Here is a 15,652-nt window from a genome sequence, read left to right on the forward strand (position 1 = left end):
AGCTTTATGTCATACTTCTTCATGTTATATCTGTGCATCACTTATCTAAACTTATCTTATCACCATAAATAATTGATTGTGCTGGATTTGTCCTTGGCAGACTCCCTCTGAGTGCGTTTGGCTTTAAAAAGGCTCAGCCACCAACAGCTCCTTTACTCAGCTGGTCCTATTTAAAACCTCTCAGTACATGGGACCTGTGCCAATTTGGGCTTCAGTCACCAGGAGCTAAAATGGGATTTGCTTTACAAAATAAAAATAATAAATATAAAATATATACATTTCTTTCTTTTCTAGTCCAGAGACTTGTCTGTTATGTATTCCTATCAAACTGTGTAAATGTTTTCAAAAGAAGGGAGTTTGGGATAAAAATGAACATATTTACTGATTTTTTTCCCCAATCTAAATAAGTATGGCACACTCGGTACAATTTAATTGTAAATTGTAAAAATATTAATTATACTGCATTTAAATGCGCCCACAGGTACAAAGAACCTGTCTTTGTGTAATAAACCTGTTACAGTTGCAGTATGTGGTGGAAGCAGTGGTAGAGAGTATGAAAGTCAAAATAACACAATCAATAAAGCTGCAGTTAAATCTGATGGCCTTTGTTCTGAACCACCACAACATTTCGTGTCTAGGTGTTGGCTATTTCGGTGAGCGCTTACAAATGAAGTGGATTATGTACATTAAGTAGGCAGAGAGTCTGCCTGTGTCTGAATCTCTGACTCATTTCAATCTGCAGTATTTAGATAAAATACAGTAATATATACAGTAAATATATCCCCTTATATCAGTGTCCATAAAATCAAACTAACACTGCCAGTATGATGGGCTTTTTATATGTATTTCCATACTTTTTCATTTAATTCTGTATATTCATATTAGATGTATGGAATAAGATGTACATACCACACTAATAACTTCAGATAGTTCTTAATAAATATCAAATCATTGATTCCAAAGTCCAAAATATGTCTTATATTAGTACAGTAAACAGATGAGAGGCGCTGTTTGTCGTAGAGTCACATGTTCAGTAGGGAGATCCTCATCTGAGGGAATCACCTGTCACATCGTGTTTTGGTTGGTGATCAAAAGGCTGAGAGCCAGGGAGGACATGCTGATTCCTGGAAGCAAACTGCATGGCAGACTGAACAGTGATTAGTATCAAGGCAATGCGTCCTGTTCTAATAAAACCTGAGCCTACTATTTATGTTTCATTCTGACTTGCCCTGATCACAAATAGATGGCTTTCAGGAGTGATATTTTGATGGCTAGAAAGTTTATACAACCACTTGAACTTGGAAATGTTTGTCTGCTGTCGAAGAAAACAATCAAAGCTTTATTTTCCCATTGCATCAGTCAAATTAAATGGATGCCAGTAGTGACAAAGCTGATAAAGCTTTCACATAACACTTCATCTGCACAGCCTCTATATTTTGATTTGAGATAACGAAGTAAATCAGTTAAGCCACGGTCATTACAACACAGCAACCCTTGCCTTGTGGGGTGTCCTGTTGACCTAGAGGTCACACTGCTGACCTTGGCTGGATTACAACCAAGGCCCTTTGACATCTCCCACTTTCCCTATAAATAAATGAAGTATTTTATTAAATCATCTTTACTTTAAAAGAAACATCATCTAGTTCAGTGGTTCCCAAGATTTTTGGCTTGCGTCCCTTTAAAACAAAGCAAAGTGTATGCCTGGGACCCCTCGTCACATGTTGCGATGTCTGCCAGTTAAACGAAAGAGGGCTTTTAAAAAAAAATTAAGCACTTTTAGAGGCCTGAGGAGATAAAATACAGTAATTTACAATAAATAAAGCAAAGGTTTGAGGGGAAAAAAAGAAAACTGTGTGACAGAAATGTTTTTTTCTGTTGTCCTATCCTGTCCTATCATCTCACGACCCCTTAGATTAATCCATCGACCCCTTGTGGGGGTCCTGGCCCCCAGTTTGGGAACCACTGATGTAGATGACCTTGTTTGTCAATTAAGCCCACAAGCAAGTTTCCCTTAAATAAATCCTGAAATATTAAAGAATACAGTACAGTCAGCAAAATGCATTACCCCCGATGTGTTAAAAAAGCATACATAACTATATGAACTGTAATATTTTCATTCATCCTCATAAACTTCACCTTAACTACTGCATAGTAGTTCAGCACTTCACTGGAGAAAACATTTGTTTCTTATAAATATTCAAACTCAAGACACAATTTATGTGACTGTACCAGTGTATCAGTTGGAAAATTCTGCACATGCACAAAGTTCTTACTGAATAGTTACCTGCTATCACTATGCATAACGGTTTACAAGTCTCAACAAGAAAGCAACCAAATGCAAGGAAAAAATAAAGAATTGGCAACTTAATATTCTCTCTCTTTGTTTACCCTACCTTCATGACGAGCCAGTAGCTGAATAATAGGTGAACAACAATACTAGGATAGAAAGTCTAACCTGTACTGTATTTTGTGTATCATTTTATACACATTTCCCTTTTTTTCCAGCCTGGCAGATGTCTTTGGTTTCTTTGTAAACATTGGTACCTTGACTGGAATTTCAAGTTAAGCTCTGCAGGCTTGCACCTTGTAATAATGGATGATCTGTGGAAGGATTCATAGGGTTTCAAAGGTCAAAAGGGAATCAATCCAAAGATTCTGTCTAATCTCTGGGACGTTACTGAGACACCGTTGAATAAGGCAGCTTACGTTCACATTGGCGTCGGTTCTCCCATCATCCGCACCATAAATTGACTGGGAGCCCTTAATCTGCTGAGATCAGACAGATTGGAATACTGAGAATCTTTACATTGCTCCACAAATATCTATAAATATTATAAAACCTTTACTTTTACCATAATTCCAATCAAGTTACTTGAAATTGTCAGATTTGTTGGTTCCTTGAAAAGATAATTCTGCACATGGGCTTAAAGTAAAAGTTTTTGTTTACTTTTGTTACTCTTTGACCAAATACACGTCTTTACCTCAGATATTGGTAGAAGAAATGTGTCTCAAGTTTGATAGTTTTTAACATTTGTCTCTATGAGTTTTTGTGAGCAACACTGAAAAACAGCTAACTAACCAATAAGGACAGATTGTTTAGATACTTGTTCCTCATTTAACTGCAATGGCACAGCATGGCTCCTTGTTTAAATCAGGCACAGCTCACAGGTAGATCAGGCTAATAATAGCAGTTCTGAAAGCTATTATTAAACACCAGACAACCAACACGTGCCAGTAAAGCTTATATCACGACACATCCAAGGCTGTTGCACAAAAAAAACACAATGATTCCACTCATAGAGATGATCCCTAATAACAAAAGGAGAAAAAACTTAATGACCCTGATTTATTCTCCCTTCTGAGTCAACTGAGACTTGATGGCTTGGTTTGTGGAGGTGCAGAGGGGATTATCAGCCTACTACTATCACTGCCATGTGGTGACTGTGTTGTATGTCTGCCCCTGTGATTTGGCTGGCTGGTATTTTTAAACCTTTTGTAGTCCAAAAAAGCTGTCTGATGATTGCTTAAATGGATTACAAAGCAGGCAACAACAGCAACGAAGTGGTTAAGCCCACATGATGCACAGAGAGAGGCTGCAGGTATAAAAAAGGGAGAACAACTGTTGCAGACCGCACTCTCCACTTACTCCGACAAACACTACCAAGATCCCAGACAACTGAGAAGAGGTAAGACATCTTCATGGATGGATGGAATGATGAAAAGATGGATGGATGAATAGAGTGCTGATACTAATGATGAAATACTGAATTTTCACTTGGAGTAAGAGGCATGATTTTACTTTTTTAATAGAATTCACTGATGAGGAAAAACTACATGAGTATGAGTGCGCCACTAGGGAAGAGCCAGAAACTCTTCCTACTTTAAACTGCAAATCAGTGTTATCTTACACTTTGGGGTTTAGTGGAAATAGTTATAGTCATCCTAATTTTATTACTGTTCATTCTATTACAGACAATTAAAATAAGATCACAATTCTCTAAATATCTTAAGCTTAATCTTTGTGCCAATGCATCAGCCGGGCCATAAAGGGTCAAAGTTGTCTGGGGCTGTTGTATATTAAAGTGGACTAAATGACTGACAGTAGGTGGGTTTGCAGGTAAATGTGCTAATCTCCCCAAATTGCTCTTGTAAGACAGTTCAGAACCACAACCCTGATGTAGCTTGGAGGTGCAGACACATATTAGTTTAAGTGATAAAGATTTTCACAGTGTGAAATACAGATACAAGATACATTTCCTCAGTTCAGTTTAGAGAGACAAATCTAGATTATCCGCAGCCAGCATCAATTATGCTAAACTGAGCAATAATAACAACAGGAGATTAATACATCACCATATTAACTGTGAAATATAACAAGTGAATAGATATTAAAGAAGATATTAAATGTTTAAATATACTTGATAGTTTCAGCAAGGTGGTTGCAAAAATACAAGAAACGTATGAGTGATGATTTAGTTCATTAGCATTTAGATTAGCTGCTAAGCAGTTGTGTGTATTTACTAGATATTTCACAATAATTAGCCAATCAAAACTGACAGATGGTGTCTGTACTGTACCTCTCCATGGTGCTGAAATTCATATGCTGGTCATGCTCCTTATTCCACACAGGTGTTGTAGTTTGAAAGTTCTTTGTGAATAGTTACCTGCTATCAGTGTGCATGAAGAAACAAGAAAACAACCAAATGCATAGATGTAGAATAGGCAACTTAATATTCTCTCTCTTTGTTTATCCTATCTTCATTACAAGCCAGTAGCTGATCAATAACTGATCAATACTAGGATAGAAAGCCTAAACTATGCTGTATTTTGAAAATTGCTGCACTGCCCAGAAACCAACTTTTATAATGCAGTCAGTGGCCTCGACTTCTTTATTCTTTTTTCCTCTTACATTTGTACAAAGGCTTTTTAGAAAGTTTGCTGCACAATGTTCATTACAACAATTTAGTTTTTACTTAATAGACTGTGTTTCAAGATAAATGCTGCAGTAAATAAGACCAAACAGTCTCAGGACAGCAGATGGTGCCTTTAAAAGTGAACTCATGGCACCCCAGTTCCTTTTGAAATCTTTCAATAAACAACCATTAAACACATACCTGCAGCACTGTTAAACATTTTGCAAAGCTTTCTAATCCTCATTACAGAGCTATAGAGGGCTGCAGTCTGGATTTAGTGTCTTATCATGTCCAGGAATACTATAGCAACTGAATGAGTTTTATCCATTTAACAGTCCTTGAATAGTCCACTCAAGCAACAGCTTTGCCACTGCTATTACATTTGAGGGCAACACCTTCTGACATAATCGTGTGCAATGTAAATCTGCCCAGGAGTTTACTGCAAGACTTGCGTCCATTGGATTGCTGCCAGTTAGCAGATACAGAATGATAACAGCTTTAGCTCAGGCATTCCAACACTGATGGTGTAATCTTATCGCAAAGGATTAACCTTCCTTGCCCTTAAAACAAAACATCACTCTGGCTGCCAGCGAGCTGACAGTTGGTCAAGGATCAATGGCTTAATCACAACGTCTGACAGATGCTGTGACCTCCTAATAACCTAAAGTTATATGTTTTTTTCTTCTGTCCCCTCAGAACACTTCTCAAGATCCTCCAGATATGGCAAAGTAAGTGTTATTTTCCTTTTGTTATTTTCTTTCTGTCCCCTAAAAGTACCCTGAGTTGTGCTCTCCGTACTGGTTTCAAACTGAAAAATCAAGGCTTAAGAAAAGATAAAGACAGTTATGGTGTAGCTCTTCAGACTGTAATCTCCCCCAAAATACCTGTTTTTTTCGCTAAAAAGAAATGAAAAGAACTGTAAAGCTGACACTAGAAAACTGTGTTACACTTTTTTGTCTTGGAGTTGCAGACTTTAACCCAGGTCAGCCAACTCCTCAAAGTGACAAGGGGTTTAAAGCCTTTATTTAAGGTGTGTGAAGGCTTAGTGGTGTTGGTCCAAATGTGGTCTCAGACCGTAACATAATGAGCTATTGGCGATAACTCTGGAAATCAGTGATTTAGGAAACCATTTATGGCTACCTCACCTGGAGCAGCCTCTCAATCCAGGCAAGATGAGGTAAAGCTGCTTCACACGTTGCTATTCCTAACTGGATAAAAGGGAATAAGGGATTACTGACCCTTCTGCTGCTTGCCAAGGTGACTACTTTACCTCCAGAGTCTAAAACTAATCATTATTTTATCTGGTTAATCCAGACAACTCTATCAAAGGGCACACTCTTATTTACACACAAGTTGTACTTGTACCTCCTGTACAATTAAAATGAATGTTATGAGAAGTAATGAATGATGGTGTTTCTCTTCTTTTTTTTTTTTTACAAAGGATTTTCAAGAAGACCAGCGGAAACGGAGGGGTAAGTCTTGAGTGTTTTTCATCAATTGAAAATGAGGGAAACATACTTGGAAACAGACTCACAGTCAACAGGAATACTCAGCTGTTTTTTCTTTCCTTCTGTCTTACAGCTGACCCTCTACCTGGGCAAGAGGGACTATGTGGACCACATGAACACAGTGGACAAAGTCGGTACGTTCCTTCCTCAGTGTGTGTGTGTGTGTGTGTGTATGTGTGTGGATGATGAATATAACATTGTCTGTCACTTTACAGATGGTGTTGTAAAGCTGGACACAAAAGATTTTGGAGACAGAAAAGGTAACATCAGTAAAGTATAAACATCAATTCCATATTCAATTCAATTCAATTTTCCAAGGACAAGAGACCATAATAAAACAATGCACCTGATTTTTTTGTGTTGACAGTATTTGTGCAGCTGGCATGTGCCTTCCGTTACGGTAGTGATGACCTGGACGTGATGGGCCTGAGCTTCAGGAAGGACATCTGGATCCAGCATGTCCAGATCTACCCTGAAAGCCACAAGCCCGCCTTGAGCGAAATGCACGACACTCTGATGAAGAAGGCTGGAGACAACACATACCCATTCGCTTTTGAAGTATGACAACAAGTCTATCAGCCTGTTCAAACACACGTTCCACCCTTTGCACTACAGGTTGTAATGAAAAGATAGGCTGTTACATTTGCTCAAACTTGGGATTAAGTTACTTTATATACAGACAGGGTCGTGACAGATTTCTTTGATATATTATTCATTAAAAAAGGAAATAAATAGGTTTGAAGAAGACACTTGTTTCTATATAATCCTTCTGTAATGCACAAAATGAAACATAACAGTATGCTGTTCTCATATTTAAATGACAATTTGACAAATATCTAAAATTAATGAGAATTTCGGGACCTAAAAATGGGTCCTGAACTCCCATATCTTTACTTCCATTTAGTCATTTGAGTGCAATCTCTGAAGATATGAAAACTTTTATTATAGAATATAAATGGAATAAAAACAACGCCTCTTTCTTCTTTGCATCTGTAGATTCCTAACAACTTGCCATGCTCGGTGTCTCTGCAGCCTGGACCTGATGACAAGGGCAAGGTAAACCTCTTGCTAATCTGCTAACAACCCTCACCTACACAATAAAATAGACTTCACCCATTGATTTAGTATGTATCAATTGTTAATTGGTCGTTGTGGTAGTTGCTAACTTTTTATTTTTTCTTTGCAGTCTTGTGGTGTTGACTTTGAGGTCAAAACTTTCCTTGCCATGGAAAAGTGTAGCGCTGATGAGAAGATTGACAAGAAGTGAGTATACTTTCATTCTCTGCCTGACTGACATTTTCTCTACTTGACTCTATATAACTCAATCTTTTCTTCTTCTCTGCCCAACAGGGACACTGCTCGCCTTATCATTCGTAAAATCCAGTATGCCCCATCTAAGGTGGGCGCTGGGCCCAAGGCTGATATCTGCAAAAGCTTCATGATGTCCGACAAGCCTGTTCATCTAGAAGCTTCAATGGAGAAAGATGTACAGTAGCAAAAATTTATTATTTGAAGTGTCTCAGTAGTTTTACTACTTGTTATTCAATCTCACAGACAACTTCAGCTAACTGACAATAGTTTACCTGTAGTAACATACAACACAGATATTAAAGAAGATATTAAAATCTGTTTCCTGGTTTGACCACAGCTCTTCCTCCATGGAGAGGCAATCCCAATCAAAATCAAAATCAACAACGAAAGCAACAAGACAGTGAAGAAAATCAAAATCACTGGTGGGTAACTCTGATTTTAGACATGCTTTTATACAGATTTAATCCTGCCGCTGTTACCGAGATAACACATTCCTCTCCTCTTCTCTCAGTGGACCAAACCACAGACATCGTCCTCTACTCAGCAGACAAATACACCAAGACTGTTCTTTCCCAAGAGTTTGGGTATGTGCACAGGAAACTTACATTTACTGTCAAACATCATGTGTCACAGAAGCAAAATTCCAACATATCGTTTGGTGTTTAATTTTATGCATTTGTTTTGCCCCTTTCCAGAGAGACAGTGGATCCTAGTGCCACCTATGAGAATACTGTATCCATCACCCCCCTGCTGTCTGAAAACAAGGAGAAAAGGGGGCTGGCGCTGGATGGACGACTGAAAGACGAGGACACCAACTTGGCCTCCACCACTATGTAAGTGCACAAACACAGCAGACAGGACTAAAGTAGGATTTATATGTAATTAATTAGATTACTGCTAGAAAGTTCAGACAAATCAGGAAAGTAAGCAAAGTCCAAAATGCAGTTCTTTTTTCTGTGACTGACCTCTTTGCATACAACACATTTGTCACTTTGTAGTTTTAAATTTACAGTAGCTTTTCTCACGTCACTGCATGTCCATGATGTCTTATAAGAGTTTTTAAAAAGACACTTAACTGAATTGAACCCTCTAATCCCTCAAATCCTTGTAATTCTTCCTTTCCACAGGGGACAGGGTGTAGACAAAGACATGTTGGGAATCCTGGTTTCCTACAAGATTAAGATTAACCTCATGGTGGCCGGAGGAGGGTAAGTGTTTGGCACAATAAAAAAAATAAAAGATCAAAAATACTGTATTTAAACTGGAGGCTTGGTCAACATGTCTAAACTATCTTGTGATGTCCCTCTTATCTTCATGTAGCCTGCTGGGCGGCCTCACTGCCAGGTGAGTAGTGTTTATTTACAATCATATCACAGCCAATTAGCAGTGATCCCTGATTGTCTGTGTTATTCTGATTGGTTGGTTTGCTTTTTCTCTGCAGTGACGTCACAGTGGAGCTGCCATTGATGCTCATGCACTCCAAACCCGAAGGTAATTTTCAATAACACAAACTTATATATTACTGCCTGCCACATCTCACAGATTATAGGCTGACCTCTCATCCTGCTATTTTCTTCTTCTACTTCTTCTACACACTGAGCAGAGTAAAGACTTCACATCAGTGTAAGTGCTAAATGACTCTTTAATACTTTTATTTTAAAACTATTTATCCAAGATAGCCAAGACAAGAAGTGCAATTTAGAGGTGACTTTTGATATTTTGTTATTAGGTGGTGATGTTCAGCATTTTTATTAATTTTTTTATGTTCTTCTTTTTACAGTGTCTTAAAAAAACTCCCCTATAGTCAAGGTGAGTCAATGTATTCTCTTTTTTATTCATTTGAGTGAAGATCCCATATTTATTTATTAGGTGTATGTTAACAGATGTGTCATGCAGTGCCAATGCCAAAAGGTTTCTGAGGATTAAAATGCTAATCTGATGTAATTTTATCTCGACATACAATACACATGTGGTAACTTGCTTTTGTGTTTGCTCCTTTTCAGAGAGGATGATGCCATGGAGGTTGAGAAGATACCCACAGAAAGACAGGAAAACAACGAGGGGAAATGACACAGAGCAAAGAGGAAGAAGGATATGACTGGTGTGATGAGACCAAATAACAATAACCGAGAAACTGAAGAGAACGACCTTTTCAACATACCAAGGATATACACACAGATGTCCTGTCAGTCCCCTCACAGATGTTGTTGTTCCTGTTCTTGTTGTTTGAATGTCACTTAGCTGTAAAGGGAGTATTTCGATTGCAAAATACAGTAGTATCCAACATTTAGAGACCAAAGATTTACAGTAGATACACACATAGATACACAAACGTGTACGAAACAGCTGACTTCAGAATGTGAATGGGGAAAGATAGGAAATCAGTTTGAGTGCTTTGGATTAATGTGATTCACTGAAAATCATTTTGAATGACACTTTGTTCTTTCTTGCAAAAAATACCTGGCAATGTTTTTGACTGGCCTCATCAAATACCTCAAAATACAATAAAACCTTTAAAAACTGAATTATTTTGGTGTGGGTTTGATTTTTGTTTCTGTCTCATTTATTTCTTTTTTTTTTTATAAATAGTTGATTAAACTGAGAGGACAACTTTTAGAATGAGAACATGGCTCTCATTCACTCTTCTGGGTAAAACCTGACCTCAGATTACAAAATACAGAATAACATTTTGTAATTATGTGGAAATTTGCACAAAATATGTTACAAAAATATGGGGACACAAAATAGGAAGCCTAAGAATGATAGTGTAAAAATCTGAGGAACCTATAAACCTATAAATTACAGGACACAGTAATCCATATACTAATTAACACAGTAGATTTAGTTTTCTAGAGCATTATGTTCTTTGAATTGGTCTCATAATATTTACAGATGCTTACCCTTCATAGCAAGTATGTTATGTACAAAGCAGTGCTTTTTACTTCTTATTCTTTGTATTTGTGGAAAGGATATTGGTGGCAGGAGGTTAGTGTGTTTACTGAGCAATGCATACTACTTTTATGCTCATTACAGTTTCCTCCAAGTATCTCTTATCTGTCTAAAAGCCCCCACAGTTATGGGTGTAACTTCATAGGTAGGGCGGCACCACTGTGGGACAAGGCCCCAGCCTCTTTGTCTCTCTCAGTGGCGCTGAAACATTGAGTCTTTCTCCCCTTATCTTTTTCTCTTCTCTCTTTGTGTTTCTGAAGCATTCACAGTTGTGTTGCTGTTCCATACTGCAAAATATGGGTGTAATCCCATAGCTTTAGGAAAAAGTTTCACTTTTTGGTATAGCAGTAGGACTAAGAAATGCTGTAGTGCTGTTCATGTATTGGCTAATAACCAATTCTTCTTTCAAACCCTTTAAGTCATTTAAAAGATAAGGCTGGGGATTTTCTATATGGTTCTTGTAGTCAACAAATCTCATGTGCAACCGTAAGATTTCTCATGTCCAACAATTAACTGATCTACTTAAACATATTGTGTGTGTATCCAAAGCCGGATATAGTATCTTATTCCTCTGCATGTGCCATAGACCTCCTTTGTTGCCCAAAAACTATTAAAAAGACGTCAATGAGCCATATCGTAATAAAAAAATTTGAAAACTTATTTTCAAAGTATTTTTGTAACATTAAATAATCATTAGTAAAAATGCAATAACTGAAGTAATAGTAATTTGTAGTAGTAGTAGGAGGAGGAGGAGAAGGAGGAGGAGGAAGAGGAGGAAAAAAGAGGTTAACATTGGCAACATAGGCAAACTACCCCCCGACCGTTGTTAGATTGTGATTCAAATATGGCTAAAACCTAGTGGTGCAAAAAACACGTGACATCCTGTAGAATGTATTGTTTATTTTTATTTTTATCATTATTCTTGTCCTTACCCTTATTTTAATTTTTATTCTTATTCTCTGTATTGCTATTGCTGCTGTAACAAAGAAATTTCCCCCCGGAGATTAATAAAGTACTTACCTACCTACCCTACATCACCTTTTTCTAATTGATCTTTGCCTACTTTAAACCAATGAGAAGCCACAGGGAGAATGTTTATAATGTAGTCTCATAGATTTTAGTCATAGACTGTAAAAAACATGGACATAGTCACTGTGATGTCACCCATTGGTTTGAGGACTGCTGTTTTGTTTGAAGCCACGAGTTTAGCAATTTGACTGTCACCATCTTGGATTTGATTGCTGCCATCTTTGATTTTTGGAGCCAGAAGTGACCATATTTGGACAAGAGGGTGGAGTTGACCCTAGTGCTAGCTGCTAGCTTGGTTAGCATAGCACGGTGCTAGAATTTATGGTTAACTGTGATAATGCTAACACTAATGTTAATTTTCACTAGTGAAAAACAGGCCTAAAACCATTAAAACAAAATTTACTTACCAGAAAAACTGAACGTCCAATTCCTTAAAGGGTCTTTTAGTACAACCAACCGTTGAACAAGACTTTTTTACACAACCAAAATGTTGCAATTAACTTAAATGAACTGAAAACACACTGTGAATAGCGACAGCTTCACCCATACTCCGGGGTTACGCCGTGGTTACGTTACGTTACGTTATCAACGTTGTCGCCGTGGTAGCGACTTGTCAATCACAAGGTAGCCACGCCCTAAAGCATACCCTGATTTATCGTCTATTTTACTTTAAATGGGACCATCATTTACAAAATGAACATTATTCTGTATTTAAGAAGACTCGAAACTAGCGATTGAGACCATAAACTCATCAGGAAGGTGTTTAATGAGAAGTAGGGTCATTTTCTCATAGACCTACATACAATCGGGACTTCTTTTTGCAACTAATGGAGTCGCCCCCTACTGGCCATTAGAAAGAATGCAGGTTTCAGGCACTTCCGCATTGGCTTCAATTTTCAGACCCGGAGCTACCATGGATTTATTACTAAAGAACTTGCACTGATGTGCTTCTTTACTCTTTGGTAGTATCCGCTTGGTTTTAGTGGAGGACTATTTCATGACCAGTTTTTCACCGGCAGAGGGCAACGACTCTCCTGAACCTTCCTTGGGCACACGAAGAAGACGACGTCGACTACGCTTGACGACTCTGACGTCATCGCGCAAAACGTGTGTACTGCTGAAGCAACATGGCTATGAATGGAGGTTTGTGAACTTACGAGATAGCGAGCTAACTTTGACATTTCACCAATTTACTTGTACTGTCGAAAAAGAACTATTTTTGGCGCACGTATAGACATAGTTTCTCGTATGTAGTTTTGCTGTTATCTCATTAAGATTTGTCGTCGCCACCATGTAGCTTGATACCGTTAGCTGACGTTAGCCCGGTTGATTTGCTAACTAGCTTGTCATCATTCCCTAGCAGAGCAGTTCGGCAGTATTAATTACTTTTAAAATCAACACAGTGTGGATACAAGTGTTGTACGAAAACCTGAAAACGTCTTATAAAATTTAATTAGTAAATTTGGCAAATTCACAGCAAAAAACAACGAATTCTATGAGGTTAATAGTGCTCAGCAACAGTGTCTGTGCCTATGCAATACATTTAATTAAATTGACACTTTGTTACTGACCCCAGATGACGAGGACTTTGAGTGGGAGCCCCCAACAGAAGCAGAGATGAAGGTGATCCAGGCTCGCAGGGAGCGACAAGACAAAATCAGTAAATTGATGGGAGACTACCTGCTCAAAGGATACAAGATGCTGGGAGACTGCTGTGCTGTGTGTGGGGTGAGTTTGTTAGGGTAGCAGTGCCTAAATACTGTACACACGATGTGAGTGGAGTAATATTTATGTGTTAAACTAAGTTTGTTTTGTGTTTCTAGACAATCCTCCTCCAGGACAGACAGCAGAAAAACTACTGTGTCTCATGTCAGGAGCTGGACTCTGATGTGGACAAGGACAACCCTGGTATACACAACTCACACACTCACATTTAATGCACACACGTGATAAGTAAACCAGCTGTGTCATCTGTTGTGTCTTCTGCTCCATCTTCACATATTTCATTCTTTCTCCTCTCCTCCATCGCTGCTCCTCTTGCTTTGTCCCTTTTGTAAATTTTTATTTGCTCTTGTTCTCATGTCTCCCCTCCTTCTTCATCTCCAATCCTCTCAGCACTAAATGCGCAGGCAGCGTTGTCCCAGGTGAGAGAACGGCAGCTTGCAGCTCAGTCCCCTGCACCATCCCAGGCCCCTGAACTCAACGGAGGCCCGAGCAGCATTGTTCAGGCAAGTGGGTCAGTTCCTCAACCCAGACCAGAGCACTGTGAGGGGGCAGCTGCAGGGGGAAGAGCCATCCTGCCTCCACCTGCTGTACCCCCTCCTTCAACTCCTGCCCCCACCCCACCTTTGGCACCCACTCGCCCCCCAGTTTGTCCACAGAGGACTGCCCGCCAACCTGTGTTGGAAGAAGCTGAGGAAGCTGTTTTAACCAAACTTCGTTGGGCCACCAACCAGCTACAGAGCGCAGCCTCGCTGGAAGCAAGTATCCAGCTCTGCAGCCTAATCACCAGCTGTGCCAACTCACTGCGCAGCCTCAAGGAGCTCAGCCAATAACCATCGTGTACTGGCTGAAACAATTATACTGGGAACGCTGTTTCTACTTGCTTCTGTCTTGGAATACTGACTCTGGTTTGCTGCTTTGCAGCATCTCTCTTTGACTGAATTTTTGCATAGAGCTGAATTCAAAATTGGTCAGAAAATGCACTTGAAATAGGATTAAAATATCAAAGTGCACAGGTTGCTCTTGAGTTAACAAACCTATAATGGGCTGTCAGAAATATCATGTTACATGGTTTCATAATATGTTGAAGTACAAATGTTTGAACATTTGTTTTTGTTGATTTGTAAGTTATGTTATACAATGATAAGAACCGAACACTTGTCAGTGCACATTCATTGTCGTTAATCTTAAATCATCTAGCCATTAAATTCCCTAAAATTGGTGGACATATTTCCATAAAATTAGCTTCAGTAAATCAAAAATGGCCACAGTATAAACAGAATCACAAAAAATTTGAACATAAACTGAAATATGGACATGGTAGACCCCAGTGCACACATACCTGTATATTTGTGTCTGCACAAGCAAGAGTGTCTGTGCTGATGTACAACATACTACTAAATTGTAAGTCACCAGTTTAAATGTATAGACCTTTGCAGTGTTGTTAAACACAACGGCCCTCTGATCACAGAGAAACACAGGTGCATTTTTCTGTTTGCTTTTCAGGTGGACACTCCAACGGATTCCTGTTGTCTCTGACTCTGTTGTGATGCAAAGATTGTCCTTGTTTGCTGGCAGTTTGAGGCTTTTATTGTAAATATTTTTGATGCATGATGGTCATGTGATTCAGTGATGCTCAGATGAGACAGAGCAACATTCAGAAGTCACGCTTATCATTCAGTATTCATTAAAAACATCTAGAGCAAATAGACGGTGCACTTCTGAACAATGCACTTCATATTAGAAAAAGCCAGCTTCAATGTTGTTCAAGGCAGTCAGTTTTCTAATTAAGTACCTGAATAAAGCTTTGCCTGTTTAGGAGTTCTGCAGTGTGTTTTCTTTCCACAAGAGGGCGCCAAATGCAAAGAGCAATGCCACGAAGTTTGTTAATCAGAAAATGCTGTACTATTAGTACCAATAAACATGTAAATTGCATTTGTGTTTAAAATGTGTCCAGTGAATTACAATTGCATCTGCAGTCATTATTATGCATTTTTAGTTGCTACCATTGTACAATTATTGGCCTGATTAAGATTGTTGATGCTCTCGTTTACTTATTGTTTCTTTAATGTGGTTAATTTAAAGTCCCCCTCCAGTCAAAAATGTGTTTTGTTTGTTTTCTTGTTCCTTCAGTTGGATATTTGAGCTTCACTGTGCAGAATGATGCATCTGCAGTTTGACACTAGAAGGCAGTTTTCATTCATGTGCTGAAAGTGGAAA

At 38.6% G+C, this 15,652-nt stretch overlaps 2 protein-coding genes across 3 annotated transcripts; both read left to right on the forward strand.

Moving 5' to 3' along the window:
• The first annotated feature begins 3,527 nt into the window (after positions 1–3,527).
• On the forward strand, positions 3,528–10,257 carry arr3a (arrestin 3a, retinal (X-arrestin)). Of its 2 annotated transcripts, XM_044371708.1 has the most exons (18): positions 3,536–3,686; positions 5,610–5,641; positions 6,355–6,385; positions 6,495–6,555; positions 6,637–6,681; positions 6,789–6,979; positions 7,418–7,477; positions 7,608–7,684; positions 7,772–7,907; positions 8,070–8,154; positions 8,244–8,316; positions 8,428–8,565; positions 8,860–8,940; positions 9,053–9,076; positions 9,174–9,223; positions 9,336–9,355; positions 9,513–9,541; positions 9,736–10,257. In XM_044371708.1, the coding sequence occupies exons 2-16, from the start codon at positions 5,634–5,636 to the stop codon at positions 9,338–9,340; spliced, it is 1,065 nt and encodes a 354-aa protein (XP_044227643.1). In that variant the 5' UTR covers positions 3,536–3,686; positions 5,610–5,633; the 3' UTR covers positions 9,341–9,355; positions 9,513–9,541; positions 9,736–10,257. The 2 variants fall into 2 exon arrangements, with proteins under 2 accessions (XP_044227642.1, XP_044227643.1); XM_044371707.1 differs by lacking the exon at positions 9,336–9,355 and having other exon boundaries at positions 3,528–3,686.
• Positions 10,258–12,737: 2,480 nt separating this feature from the next.
• znrd2 (zinc ribbon domain containing 2) lies at positions 12,738–15,253 on the forward strand. Its single transcript, XM_044371085.1, has 4 exons — positions 12,738–12,853; positions 13,287–13,438; positions 13,534–13,618; positions 13,826–15,253. Exons 1-4 carry the CDS (start codon positions 12,838–12,840, stop codon positions 14,263–14,265), a joined length of 693 nt encoding a protein of 230 aa, XP_044227020.1. The 5' UTR covers positions 12,738–12,837; the 3' UTR covers positions 14,266–15,253.
• The last annotated feature ends 399 nt before the right edge of the window (positions 15,254–15,652 follow it).

Source organism: Thunnus albacares, chromosome 13 (genome assembly GCF_914725855.1).
Source record: "Thunnus albacares chromosome 13, fThuAlb1.1, whole genome shotgun sequence".
NCBI lineage: Eukaryota > Metazoa > Chordata > Actinopteri > Scombriformes > Scombridae > Thunnus > Thunnus albacares.